The 13,475-nt window shown below is 41.5% G+C and overlaps 1 protein-coding gene across 4 annotated transcripts in view; it reads left to right on the top strand.

The window, feature by feature from the left end:
- Positions 1 to 13,475, top strand: part of LOC142572236 (PHD finger protein 20-like) — a 47,639-nt gene extending 34,164 nt beyond the window's left edge. For 3 of the 4 annotated variants that reach the window (XM_075681205.1, XM_075681204.1, XM_075681207.1), the window contains 5 exons: positions 206 to 256; positions 1,990 to 2,188; positions 2,492 to 2,765; positions 8,536 to 8,851; positions 9,438 to 13,475. In XM_075681205.1, the coding sequence (XP_075537320.1) occupies positions 206 to 256; positions 1,990 to 2,188; positions 2,492 to 2,765; positions 8,536 to 8,851; positions 9,438 to 9,574 (977 nt within the window). In that variant the 3' untranslated portion in view covers positions 9,575 to 13,475. The remainder of the gene's footprint in view (positions 1 to 205; positions 257 to 1,989; positions 2,189 to 2,491; positions 2,766 to 8,535; positions 8,852 to 9,437) is intronic. The other variant, XM_075681206.1, reaches the window with a different exon arrangement.

The following is a 13,475-nucleotide window of genomic DNA, read 5'->3' as shown; positions in this document are numbered from 1 at the left end:
CTATACCTTTCTCACCTTGAAGATTTGTTGCACATCAGTTCATCATCAGCATTACCCAAGTCACTACTGTGACTTGTTTATGTTTACTGTACTGCAGCTTTGAAGTGCTTGGCAGGCCTATTTCATTCTTTCTGAATGGAGCGATTGGACAGTCCGTGCAGTCCTTTCTAACTTGCCTGAAACTTTTGTTGATTTCCATTTTTAGATAATACAGACTTGCAGGCCGTGACGGAGGGCAAGCAAGAACTTGGCTCAGGTGTTTAATTTCTTTGATGCTCTTGTGCATGCTTCCATTGAGCGTTCGCAAACTGGCCCCCTTTACATGCTTCTGCTGGGGTTTCCTCCCTTGCTTTCAAACTCCTGCTTGCTGCATAGCTGTGAATACGCATCTTCAAATTCGCACACTGTCTTTAAAGTTATTTTCTGTATTAGTATATTTGTAATGATATATTTTGTTTTTAAGAGGTTAATTACGCTAACTTGCTGCCATTGTGGCATTGCCTGGGCATGCTATTTGGGCCAGGAGGTGCTAAGCCTTTGTTGCAATGCAACAAATGCATGTCAGGGATTTTATTCTTGCAAAAGAAATTGTTATCTTCTACATCCCCTCTAAGACATTTGTAGAACTGCAACCAAAATGTTTTAAAGCTAGTATGCATGGCAGGCTGGCTAACCTGTACATTGAGTCACCTGTTGTTTACAATAGGTGCAGCCTAATATCTAGAGAAGGTTTCAAAGTCTATTGTATTGTATTGTTAGCTAGATTTGTATACTTAGAGAGTCACTGTCTTAATTGTTCAGATTTTGCTGTTTTCAGGTAAGCTGTGTTGAGCAGTTAAGCTTTGTTTCTGTTTTGTTGCTATGCAAGTTCTCTCTTTCTCTTCTCCCTTCGTAAAAATCACATATGGCAAATGGCACAGTTCCACCTGTTCAGTTAGACTACTTAGGGCCCATGTTTTGTAATGTTTCATTTCATTTGGTCCTCCTCTTTTCTGATTTGCGGTGCTAAGGGGCCAGTCCCAGCCATAACAGCATTCACTACATGTACGAGCCCATGACAAATGTCAAAAAGAACGAAAAATGAAATGGATCATTCGAAAAGTATGGCCTGAAGGTACACAAATGTCCTCGAAATGTGTGAATACGTATCTCTAAATGTAATCATTAGGTTTTTAAACCTCTTAAGGAGGGAAATACATGGGAATATTGAGTGCTAAATGCACTCAAACCTCCACTGTTGCTGGGTGAAAGTGCCCAGCAATAGTGGAGGTTTTTATGTTAAATGAGACTGTTACGATGTCCACAACAGGAGGTGTCACCCTCCATCGACTCGTGACAATCACTGTGGAAGGAAGCTTGGGTGCTATACTAATGGAAGCATCAATATATTATTATTGTAGCACAATTGGAGACCATAATCTCAGTACTTCTGCTAGCCTCAGGAGTTCAGCTAAGCAGCCATGAGTCCTCCAACTTGGCCACTGTTCTGCCGTTGCAACATGTCCCATAAATCAAATAGTATTTAAAAAGTTAATTAGGCATTTGTTAACTAGCTAGACCAGTGTTGTGCCTTGGGTAATGGCTATGTCTTCAAGGAATGCACCGTAAGAGACTGAACTGTGCTACGTACAAAAGTGATGTTTAGAAATTATGTTCATAATTTCAAAAAATTATCTGCTTATGTCATGTGTAGTACAGTCAAAACCATATGTATTGAACCTACATACAGCAAAATATTGTGTGGAACAAACAGCTGTGAAATCCCCTTGAAATTTTTATTTCATATATCGAATTACCTATATATCAAACTTCTCTGTGATCCTCTTCAGATTCAACATATCCGGGTTCAGCTGTACTTTTACCTATATGCTGCATTTGTGAGTTATCTGATCCCGTGCTACTTGTGCATATAATGTTGATGCTGCTTTTCCAAAAACAGAAGGATGTATGACTCAACTCGTTTTCTTTCTGTGTTACTGTTACAAACAGGCATGCGAGAAAGTTCTCGGTTCAAACTAGACCCGGATTGGTTCCAACATGGCAAGATGGCCTCCTTCGGCTTTTTGAAGGAGAGGCCTGCTAACCTTCCCAACCCAGAGCCCATAAAAGCAACTCATGACCTCATGTGTTCTGTGCACAATGTCCAGGCTGTACTCCAAAGCATCGCCCACAAGATCAATGTGGCAAGGTAACAACAGACATATTCAGCGTAGCATTTCAGTCATTTGTGGTGACACAGGCAGAAAGTATGTGTTGTTCTTGCTTGTCCCAGTTGTTGTTCTTTGTGCTGTTTCTCCACTCTATAATGTCTCTTTATGTCTCTTTAGGAATGCCCCTGTTTGTACACTTTCCTTCATCTTATTTTATTCTTAAACTTTGCAAAGTACAGTGCAAATCCTGATGTTAATGATCCAGTTTATTATCAATGTTCCTGAATTTCCCATAGCAGAGATAAACACTGATTTAAGCATTGCATAATTTTACCTTTCAGTGAAAAGAGCCATCCAGACTTGAAATACTTCACTGTGCCATGGGTGAAACGAAATGTTGCTAACGAGGCACTCGAAGTCCTTGAAAAGCAAGATCGCACTCCGAGAAGCCCTGAAAAGGACGAGTCAAGGCCAAGCGGGCACATGCATCTATCAACCTATGATCATGCTTACTTCGCACCTGAAAGAGCCACGACTCCTGAGCTGACGCAAGAAGCTCCAGACGTTATCATCAGTACTGGTGGTGATAGCAGTGCAGGTGACCTTCTGGTGCAGGTAAGGAATAGCAAGTGCAAGCTAGCAGTGCCTTTCCTTGTTGAGTTTAACTTGTTCCATGTTTTAAATTAGCTCATCTGCGCAATTTTGCTGATGACTGTTTTAGTCAAGTGCAACTTACCCAGTAGCATTGTACCTTCAGTATTGTAGAGCGTGGCCTCCAAGATGCAGCAGCATGTGCAGGCTTTCCAATGCGGTTCTACATGTGCAGAGAGCGCATAGTCGGAGCATTTCCCTCTCTCACTGCTCATGGAACTTGCCACCAAGTCATATGTGCTTCAGCTTGTAGCTAGTTGGCTGTGTTTATGGACTGTCAGGGCATAAAAGCACTTAGAGCTAAGGTCCCCTGATTTGAAGTAAAGGTAGTGCGTATCAATTTTGTTTTCTGGTTGCATGCAGTTTAGTACATTTACAAATTTCTTCAGTTAATTTCCACAGCTATGTTCACGCTAGCACAAGAGCAATCGCATCTTTTTATTCATCTTAGATCTTTCTAATAAGGCCTAGCGAGAGTGTCTCTCTGTTGTTGCACTGCAGTGTGCGAAGATCTGTAATTGCGTGTTTCACATCTGTGACAGAAATCTTGTGCCTCATAACGCATTATTATTGTCGTGTATATCTCAACCAAGGGCCCGTCATAATGAAACATGAACCTTCTCATATGCAACAGTCTGGACGTTCCTTTAAAAAAAAAAAAAAAAAAAAAAAACTCGGATGCCGCCAAAAAATATTTTACGTGAATTCAATGAGGCTCACCTCACAATGCCCTTACTTCATAGAAAAGTGGTATCTGTGCAATTTCCATGTGCAAGTGTTTTATTCACTTTGCAAATGCAGTTTCCACCAGCAAAAAGAAGCAGCGCAGTGCTTCTATGGACTGTGCATTTAAGAGCCCACTGTCAAACTGGCACATTCTACACTCAAACTTTAGTGGAGCGTGTCAATTGGAATGATCCGGGAGACCTCGTGCATGCCACCTGACCTCAGAGATCACGGTCTGCCCCTGTCAGTTAAATTGCATGATAACATATGGCAGCATCATACCATGTCACTAAAATAATTCAGGAGGACCTTGTGGTATTTGGCTGCTTCATGTAACAAACTGCTAACAGTGCATTTTAGATGGATGTAAGGCATGCATCCAGCAAACAATAAAGGAAAGAAATCTGTGGCAATACTATATTGTTATGGTTCTAGTGAGGAATTCCGCTTCTTTTTTTTTAAAGCAAAGCTATCTTGCCGAGTTGAGGCATTTTTTTTTCATATGTGTTTGGTCTCTTAACACCGACGCCTTTAATGGTATGGCAGTTCCATCAAGGAGCAGTGCGGTGAAATAGTTTACTGTTTCAAGCATTGAGTTTCTTACATTAGTTACCGTATTTACTCGATTGTAACGCGCACCTGCTTTCCGCGACCAAAAAGAGGGGAACGCACTCGATTGTAACACACACCCGTTTGCCATGTCCTAAAGGAAGAAAAGGCCTTTACAGTACCGCGCACCTCATTCTTTCCTACAGAAATACAACTTTCTATCATTTGTAAAAAACAAAGATTTACTCCCAATGCACTGAAGTTGCGACAAATAAAAAAAGTCACAATTTCACCCGAGAGGCGAAGCACCGGCTACGATAGCTAATTAGTAGACAGCTATACGAAAAGTAAGGATAGTAGTTCTATCGGCTGTATAAACTTTTAAACATTCGCTTACTAGCTAAATTAACAAGCATGGTGTCAAGCGCACACAAGCAAACAGGAACACATCTCACTCAATGACTGTGGAAACTCTATCAAAACGCTGAAGCGAGGAAGTGAAGTAGCAAAAGCGAGGGAATTTACCTTTGTGCTGCCTCTCACTTCAATGTAAACTAAGCGACGAGAACACAGCACGGTGCGCCTAGATGCGTAGACTCTTGTCTCCGTTGCAGATCACTTTGAAGATAGGGGCCGTGCAGCTGCGTCGTACGTAGCAGCCACCAGTGTAGAACGTCTCTCCTTTTTTCGCCAGTCCTGCACAGAAGTTTTGGGAACTCCAAACACCCGTGATGGTGGCCCGATTTCCGTTTTTCTCCGCACACGTGATCAATTTTTTAAAATTGCGGCAACGTGATGAACTCGGCATGTCTTTGCAGTCGGCACTTCCATGCTGATAGAGCAAATGCAGAAAATGGGAAGACTGACGGTGCACTAACCTAAGCCAAAGGAAGCATTGCCTAAGCACACATACTGCAGCACATGGAGGAAGCTGCGGAAGTTAGACTCGAAGCATACGATGCAGCCGTTTTAAAATGCCAATGGCGATACGTTAATGCAGATTTAGGGTCTTGCTCGATTCTAACGTGCACGAAATTTTAGGACTGTCTTATCGGAAAAAAAGTGCGCATTGGATTCGAGTAAATATGGTACTAGAGGGAACTGGAGTGCTAGTGTCTCCACTTATGGTTCATGAGCAATCACACCAAGAATACTTCACTGTACATAGATGTCAACTGGAGTTGAGTCTGCCTGTTGTTTTTTAACTGAGTGAAAAACATAATACATCAGAACCTCATTGACACATTCCTGTTGCATACATTTTCCCCGGCGCCAACATTCGCAATTGAGAGTACAAAAAATGACCCAATAGAGTGGAGTTACGCTAATTTTTTACTAGTTCATACGTCCCCGAAAACTACTTTTTGGCACCAACGTTCAGTATGTCGCCAAACTGCGATTGTATGATGTTTTCCGGCTGCTAGATCCCATGTAAACAAGAAAATGCGCGCGGCATGCGTGATAGAGAACAGTATAACAATTTTAATAGTAACGGTAATAAATCAATTATAACTAAATTAGAATTAAAATCGTCATGTGGTGTTGATAGAATTAACATTACATTTTTACGCAGTACTAGTGAGTATTGCACTATAATTTTAGAATTATTTTTTTCTCATTCGCTTCACAACGACACATTGCCTCTCGATTGGAAAACGGTTAAAATCATTCCAATTCATAAACCTGGTATTACATATAACCCTTCTAAATATACGCCCATTAGTTTATCTTCAGTGCCCTGTAAGATAATGGAGCATGTAATTTATTCTCAGGTAATCAATCATTTTGAAAATAATAATTTCTTTACATCTTGCAAACTTGGTTTTCGTAAAACATTCTCCTGTGATACCCAACTTCTTTGCTTTATTAACGACTTGCATTCCAACTTGGTCACAGGATTTTTTCTGACTATTCTTCTTGACTTCGCTAAAGCATTTGACAATGTACACCACACATTATTGCTATCTAAACTCAGTGCACTAAACATTGATATTAATGTACTTAATTGGATAAAAGCATTACTCACACGCCGCATGCAATTTGTAAATGCTAATGAAGTTAATAACACCTGTGAAATCTGGTGTTCGACAGGGGTCTGTGCTTGGGCCACTCTTATTTTTTATCTACGTTAACGATCTGCCTGATAACATTTCGTCTAAAGTTTGTCTTTTTGCAGATGGCTGCGTAATATATCGCAAAATTACTAATGACGTAACATGTCCTGTCTTCAGGACGATTGAAACACACTGCATAACGAATAAAAAATGGCACATGCAGCTTAACATCAAGAAATGTAAATCAATGTGAATATCCCGTGCTAATGAAGCTTGTCCTGCCTATTTACTTGATAACACTCCTTCAGAAAGCATAAAAAACTAGAAATATCTCGGCATCCATATAACCTATAACATCCTGGAAGTACCATATCGACTTTATAATGAACAAAGCTAATCGCACACTTGGATACCTTCGCAGAAACTTCTCGCAAGCACCATTGTCACTCACACAATTGTTATACATGGCATATGTTTGTCCCCAGTTGGAATATGCGTCATCAGTATAGGACCCACATCATGCCATCTCAATTAACTGCCTTGAAAGCGTCCAGAATCACTCCACTCGGTTTATACTAATTATCATCGTAAGGCGAGCATAACACAAATGAAGACTACACTGAACGTGCCTTCGCTGTTAACCAGCAGGAAACAATAACGCCTACGCTTATTTTATAAGATTTACTGCCAGAACATAGCGCTTCAGTTGGCATGGATTAATCCAGCACCTCACGTACAGATCATATGCATAAGGTACATGTGCCTCGCTCTAACACACTAACACATTCGCAATCATTTTTACTAAAAACTCGCAACGAATGGAACAGTCTGCCAGCATCTATTGCTAGTATAAGTAATCCTGTTCAATTTAAACATCCTTTAGTTCAACTACGTCTAAATCATGAAACTTATGGGTAATATATCATGTGACTTCTTTATTTATAAACACAATATTTGCAACTTTACTATGTATGTATTGAGCTGTCATTCCTAGCTTGTGTATTGAAAAGTATATCATCAGATTCCTATGGTAGACTACCACTATTATCATATTTTTGTTTATTATGATGCGTAATTAGTGAGCATAATTTTTCATTGTTACTTATAATGTGCCTTTTCTGGATACTCTTATTTCTAACCTCCTTTATGTAGCCTCGCCCCTCTATAGTGTATACTTACTGTGAGGGTACTGTAAATAAACAAAAATATATAGCTGCCTGCTGCAGCAGCTTCACCGCAATACTCGCCTGCCCGTCTCACATTAAAATGCTGGCGCTGCATCCAGTTTCTCATTTCGGCACTAGAAAATCTTCTCCGGGCTCATCGCATGCATCATTCACGGTTATCACCACCAATCCTATTGCGATAAGCATATTCGTCTATCTGTTTCATAGAACGTATTGCTGTTGGATGCGTAGCGCACGCTTCTAATAGGTGCAAACTGAAACATGCTGTCGTTCTCTGCTGCAGACTGCCTGCGATCATACACGTTTTCCAGTCGGTAGATCCCATGTGAACAAGAAAAGGCGCGAGCCGCGCCAGCTCGAGAACAGTACATAGCCTTCCGTCTCACGTGAAAACGACGGCGCGCGCAGTTTCTTATTCCGGTACCAGCAAATCTCCGCCGGGGTAGTTGCACACCGCATTCACAGCTATCACCGCCAGAGCTATTGCGATAAGCATCTTCACCTATCTATCTTATATTGCATGGTGCGTAGTGCTGTAGGTAGCGTACTTCACACTTTTAGTAGGTGATATATAATCCAAACACACCGCTGCTCCCTGCTGCAGGCAGCGCCATTTGGGCATCACGTTTTGCTTCGGTGGCATCCAGCATCGCCCGCCAGCTCAATTTTGTTTCGGTTTCTGGTCGCCCTCTTAAAGCAACACGCAATAGGAAAACAACAAAATGCGTCTCGGGCCGCCAGAGCACCTCCAGCTCGACAAGCGTCGGTGTTTCCTGCCGCACCGATCAGTGCGAGGCTTCGCATTACGCAGATGTCAACAATAGTTACGTCTGCCAATTTTTCTAGTTGCTTCAGTTCATACGTTTTCCCAGTTGGTACATTTATCTCGCTTTTTTTTTCCAAAACATATGAATGAGGTTCTACTGTATTGCAGCAAGCAACATGGTGAAAACCTCTACTATTGAAAAAGCATAATCGGTATATTTGTGAACTTTTGTGTACAACAGAAATTATAGCTTTAGTTCATTACATTCCTGACGCTTTATAATGTTTTGATGGCACCATATCTCAACATCTAATGATGATGGTATACAAAGGCATCTAGACCTTAAAAGGAAATAGTTTTTTTTTTCCTTTGAATTTTGAAATCCAAAAGAAGAAAAAAAACATGTCTCAACCCCACATTGAATAAGATAGAATGCAAAAACACTTGTGCAGGACATAGCCATGGAGGCCTTTGAAGTCGGCTGTGTTGAAGAAGTTGTCAACAAAGGAGAGGAACTGGATATCATTGGTGGTGAGGAAGAGGTCACCTCACTCAGCGCGGATGAAGACGGCCGGGGCAGCAGTGCTTCTGCTTCCACGGCAACCGGGGCTTCCCCAACAAAGCGCAGCAGTGTATCTAAGCAGGCCAGTGGCACGGAAGAAGCCAGCCTGGATGCTGAAGCCTGCAAAGTAAACCTGTTGCATCACGTCCTTGATCTGGAAGACCAACTTGAAGGGAGGATGGACGCTTTGGAGGAGCAGCTTCGGGGTGAGCTGAGGACTATATTAAGAAAACGGGTCGAAAGGCTCTTTTTTAGTTGACATAAGATACTTAAATTGCTTGCTAAACTTAGTCGAAAATGGCAGTGAGTAATTTGCTAATTTCATGCAGATAAGGTGTCCAAAAAAAAATCATTTTCCCACTCGCGTTTTACCTGGCTGTACACTTTTATCAATAGTCTATACAAATTAAAATAAGGGGTGTACGTAAAGTATGCTATGCCTTCATTTGAATGCCATTACCACTGAGCACTTTTACATAGGCATGCTATTATTCCCTGGTGTTTGCGACAACATTGCCTGTTAACATTCTAGTGTTAGGACCAATTTCGAACTATATGTTGCAGCTCTTTTAGCATATAACTAATATAGTGGAACCACCAAGGTTAGTCATGTATATAGAACTGCGAAAAATGAGGGAGCAAGTGATATTTATATATTGATGTTATGGCCTGGAAAAACAAAAACAGGAGTTTTCGTGCACACACCATTCCAGAATGGCTTCAGTGATTATGTAACTTATTTGTTTTTAAATGCTCAGCTCATTATTTCTCATAATTTTCTTGTTATACCAGTGCTTGAGCATGAGAGCTCCATCAATGGCACAGACTCAAGCATAACAGAAGAGGAGGACATGCTGCGGCTGAAGTTATCGCTCAAAGGCCTCATGAAGGACTTGAATGCAGTGCACCGGTTGACATTGTTCCGGTGACATGGATTGTGCTACCGACGGACAGTGCGTGGTTGACAGCACATTGTACATTCTTGTGTGAAAGCTTTCAGTTGTGTCTGATCTTCGGCGTGAACATTTTTTCTTTATTTACTACCAACTTCTTGCATACTTTTGAATGGTCATGCCAGTAGCAAGAAGATGTGCATTTACTACGCTGCAACAAACCCATATTTGTAGATATGTTGTTAGTCCGAGTGACAGAATGTTAGAGAGAAAGAAAAATATTGCCATTATTTAGTTTGTGCAGGGTCATGCTGGCATTTATTTATTTCTTGTGGAAAGCTGTTCTGTGTGTCTGACATGTGAAAGTTTGTGGAAAACTTGAAATTTTTATTTATATGTGTATAACTTTTGTGATGTCACTCAATTTCATTACCTGCTTTACTGTTTGTTACTTCATGTTGAAAGCCCTGTAGGGATTAAAACCTTGGAAAACTACTGACTAGCTCACGAAAGAACTCGTGTGATTCATTCTGCCTGTACTTGCTATGAAAGTTTTCAGTCCTCTTCTTTTTCTTCTGATGCAGAAAATTTTTCGGACTGCTGAGAAAAAAAAAATTTTTTTTTGCTGTGTCACCACAGGCAATGTGTACTCCTGATTTCTTCCAGATGATAAAGGCAAATACTGTTGCATACAGACATTATATTAAATGGAAGAGAAAATGCTCTCATTGTGTGAAATCTGAATGCAAATGATCGAATATGAGTCTAGCTAGAAGAGCCATATAGACCCTTTTCATAATTCACAAGTGCGCTTCTCTGCATGGCACATTTGCTTAACTAATGGTAGCACCCGTCATCATTCACAGAGAGAGACTAAGTGCTAGCTGCACATGCTGGGGCTTGTCTCTTGCACATGGTTTCATCACAAGAGCCACATCTACATTTTAATGCAACAGTGGTAAGGGCCTTGCGTAACAGAAAATCCAGTAACAGTAGGAAGAAGTGCACTGATCCAAACACCCTTCTTGTTTGATGTCAGATATTGGCCAATAGCAGCCACATATGGGAATCTGATATATTACGAAGTAAAGCATTCAGAAAAGAGTGAGGAGCAGGCTTCTGTTGAAAATCCAGTGTTGGTGTTGGCACCGGCGTCAATGGAGTTGTCCATGAGCGAAAATTTTTTTATATATTTAGGTGTGTGTATAGGCCATGCCTTGCTATATGGCATGCGGTATATATGGGTTATATTGCCAGACCATTCTATCACTAAAGTTGCTCATACCTTGTCTTACATTCTTGCCAAAGTTATTCCTCAGAATTTTGAGAATGACAGCCCACAAACATGTCAACAAGACACTGACAGTGCATTCCTTTCATGTTAAATCTTCTCAGACTTGAATGTTAAAACTGCGAAACAATAACAGAAACCTTTCACGCAGAAACAATGACGGAAACAATAACAGTTGAGAGTTCAAAGCTAGTCTAAAGTAGCTGGACCCACCAGCTACGATAGCGATAAGTAGGGTGGCCAAAGTTTAATTCCTATGGAGGCAGCCACTGCGTGTGAGCAGATGATAGCCGGCTTTTTCCGAAAGTATGTAATTACCGAAATTCAAAAGCAGATTTTCGCTTACTTCAGCCTGTTTATTAAACTTTGTCGACAATATACACGGTAACAGTAGGAAGAAGCGCACTGATCTAAACACCCTTCTTGTTTGATGTCAGATATTGGCCAATAGCAGCCACATGTGGGAATCTGCTATACTACGAAGTAAAGCATCCAGAAAAGAGTGAGGAGCAGGCTTCTGTTGAAAAGAAAGTGTTTGAGGGAAAGGTGACTGCGATTAAAAAACTGACTGAGTGAGAAAACTGACGGCAAAATGCCTGAGCTGTTCACAGCAGCATACGCTATCCACAGGCTATGTTTTTTCACCAAGCCCGAGAGGTGGTTTAGGACTCCTTTAAAGGGCCCCTCACCAGGTCTGGCCATTTCGAGCTGACAAGCGCAGAGCATACAATGTGCACCAACGATCGTGTTTGCAAAGAATTGCATCGCTTTGTGCCACGGAAAGGTCTGAAATTTCAATCCGAACGCCATTTTTCCTTTCCCTCGCGGCTACCGCGCTCCAAGCCGGACAGTGACGTCCTCGTGTCCCTGCACCCATGTGCTCGTGTCCGCATTGTGACGTCGCTTGTAGTGACACGTGACTTCGATAATTATTGAAGGCAACATCTGTTATTTGTGAGATCTGTTGCTTCAGTTGACGAATTGAAGTTTGGAGAAATAATGAAACACACAAACGAGATGTCTGCGTGCTTTTCATTTTACTTCGCACCGAAGCAAGAGAGATTACTTCCGCTTCATTTGCTTGTTCCCACGGCTGTGCAGTCACATGTGCAAGTACTGAAACTATGCCATGTTCCAGCGCTTGATCATGCTGTACGATCCGCTTGTTCTGCCTCAGCATTTGTGTAGCACTGAATTCTACTGCTAGTCGTGTATCCTTGTGCACAGCGTGCAAAATCGTGCACTGCGCCAAAGAGACAACAGCTCTTGCGCAAAGCCATCAGCGGAAATGCGCAGCGCCAAAAAAAAGAACGAGGAGCAAAAAACATGGAAGGCGGGGCCTGTGACATATGCGCCACACGATCCTCAAGGTCCGGTATGGGAGAACGCAGGGAAGAAATATCGCTTGTTGAGGCTAGACGGGGCAAGTGGAGAGAGCATCTTGATTGGCAGTGGAGCCCGCCTGCTGAAATCATGGGTTCGCGGCACTGAAATATTTCTATCTCAGCTGTTAATGAGCCGGTTTGAAAAATTTTTGCGGCAGAACGCTCCCTTGAGGACACGTCAACTTCCGGCATGTAACCAAAATTTGCTATGGGGCCTGGTGATGGGCCCTTTAAGGGAGCTGTGTGAGCAGAAACCACACATGCATATCGCACATGCACAGTGCAGAAGCTTAACAAAAAAGTTGGAGTTTAGGGCTGGTTTTCTACCCAAAACAGTTGGCACACACAAAGAAAGGAAGAAAGACAAAAAACATGGGTAGTACAGTGCTACGCTGCCTTTTTTCTTGTATATCTTCTTTTTTGTGCGTGTGGGTAAAAACAAGGTGAACCGCAAAATTTCTTAATTTTTTTCTTTTCTACTGTACGAAGCCAACAGATAATAAAACTAGGGAAAGCATAAGGGCTCATTGCGTAGTGAGGTCCTAGACTTCAGCAGCTTTGATGCTGTGAGGTAGCATGCATGACATTTATTGACGTATTATGTGTCATTTGCAATTAAAAGCATGTACTGCTTCTACCGTCATGGCTGTCAGTGTTGTTGGCTGACATTGTCGGGGCTGTATCAAGTGCAGATAAAACACAGATACCTAAGGAAGTTGATGAGAGGATGGCGACTGTGGTACCTGAATTGATAAAGCAGCGCACACTAAAGGAGAAAGATTTGGGTTTTGCTCTCACCTGCAACAAGTTGTCTTTTCTTGCCCATTTTCATTTGCCTTTTCCTTGTTATTGCATGTAAATTAAAGAACATTTAATTTCCTTAATGCTTTCCCTGGTTTCATTGTCAATATACTTCATGGGGTTGTTTCTTTTTATGTTTGTATTAGCTGCTGTACTTCGTAAAATCCTTGTATAAGAAATTTGATGGACATGGCAAATGATGCTGCATGCTCAAAGTGGTGTTTCTTGTGAATACCATGGAGAGAAAGCTTGAAGGAAATGTGCTGTTAAATTGTCTTTCGGTGCTCCTTGTCTTGACTCGTCTTAAATATGCAAAGGCGCAGCATGCATAAGTAGCACTAAGCACCACTGTTCTGCACGTCTCTGCAGAATTGGCAAAACTAAGAAGACATTGATTGATCCCATGCTCACATCTTGTTATGCTTTTGCAAAAAATAAAGCCTCTTGTTAGTATTTTATA

Source organism: Dermacentor variabilis, chromosome 2 (genome assembly GCF_050947875.1).
Source record: "Dermacentor variabilis isolate Ectoservices chromosome 2, ASM5094787v1, whole genome shotgun sequence".
Classification (NCBI taxonomy): domain Eukaryota; kingdom Metazoa; phylum Arthropoda; class Arachnida; order Ixodida; family Ixodidae; genus Dermacentor; species Dermacentor variabilis.
The sequence above is the reverse complement of the archived record's forward strand: the minus strand, read 5'-3'. Positions and strand labels throughout refer to the sequence as shown.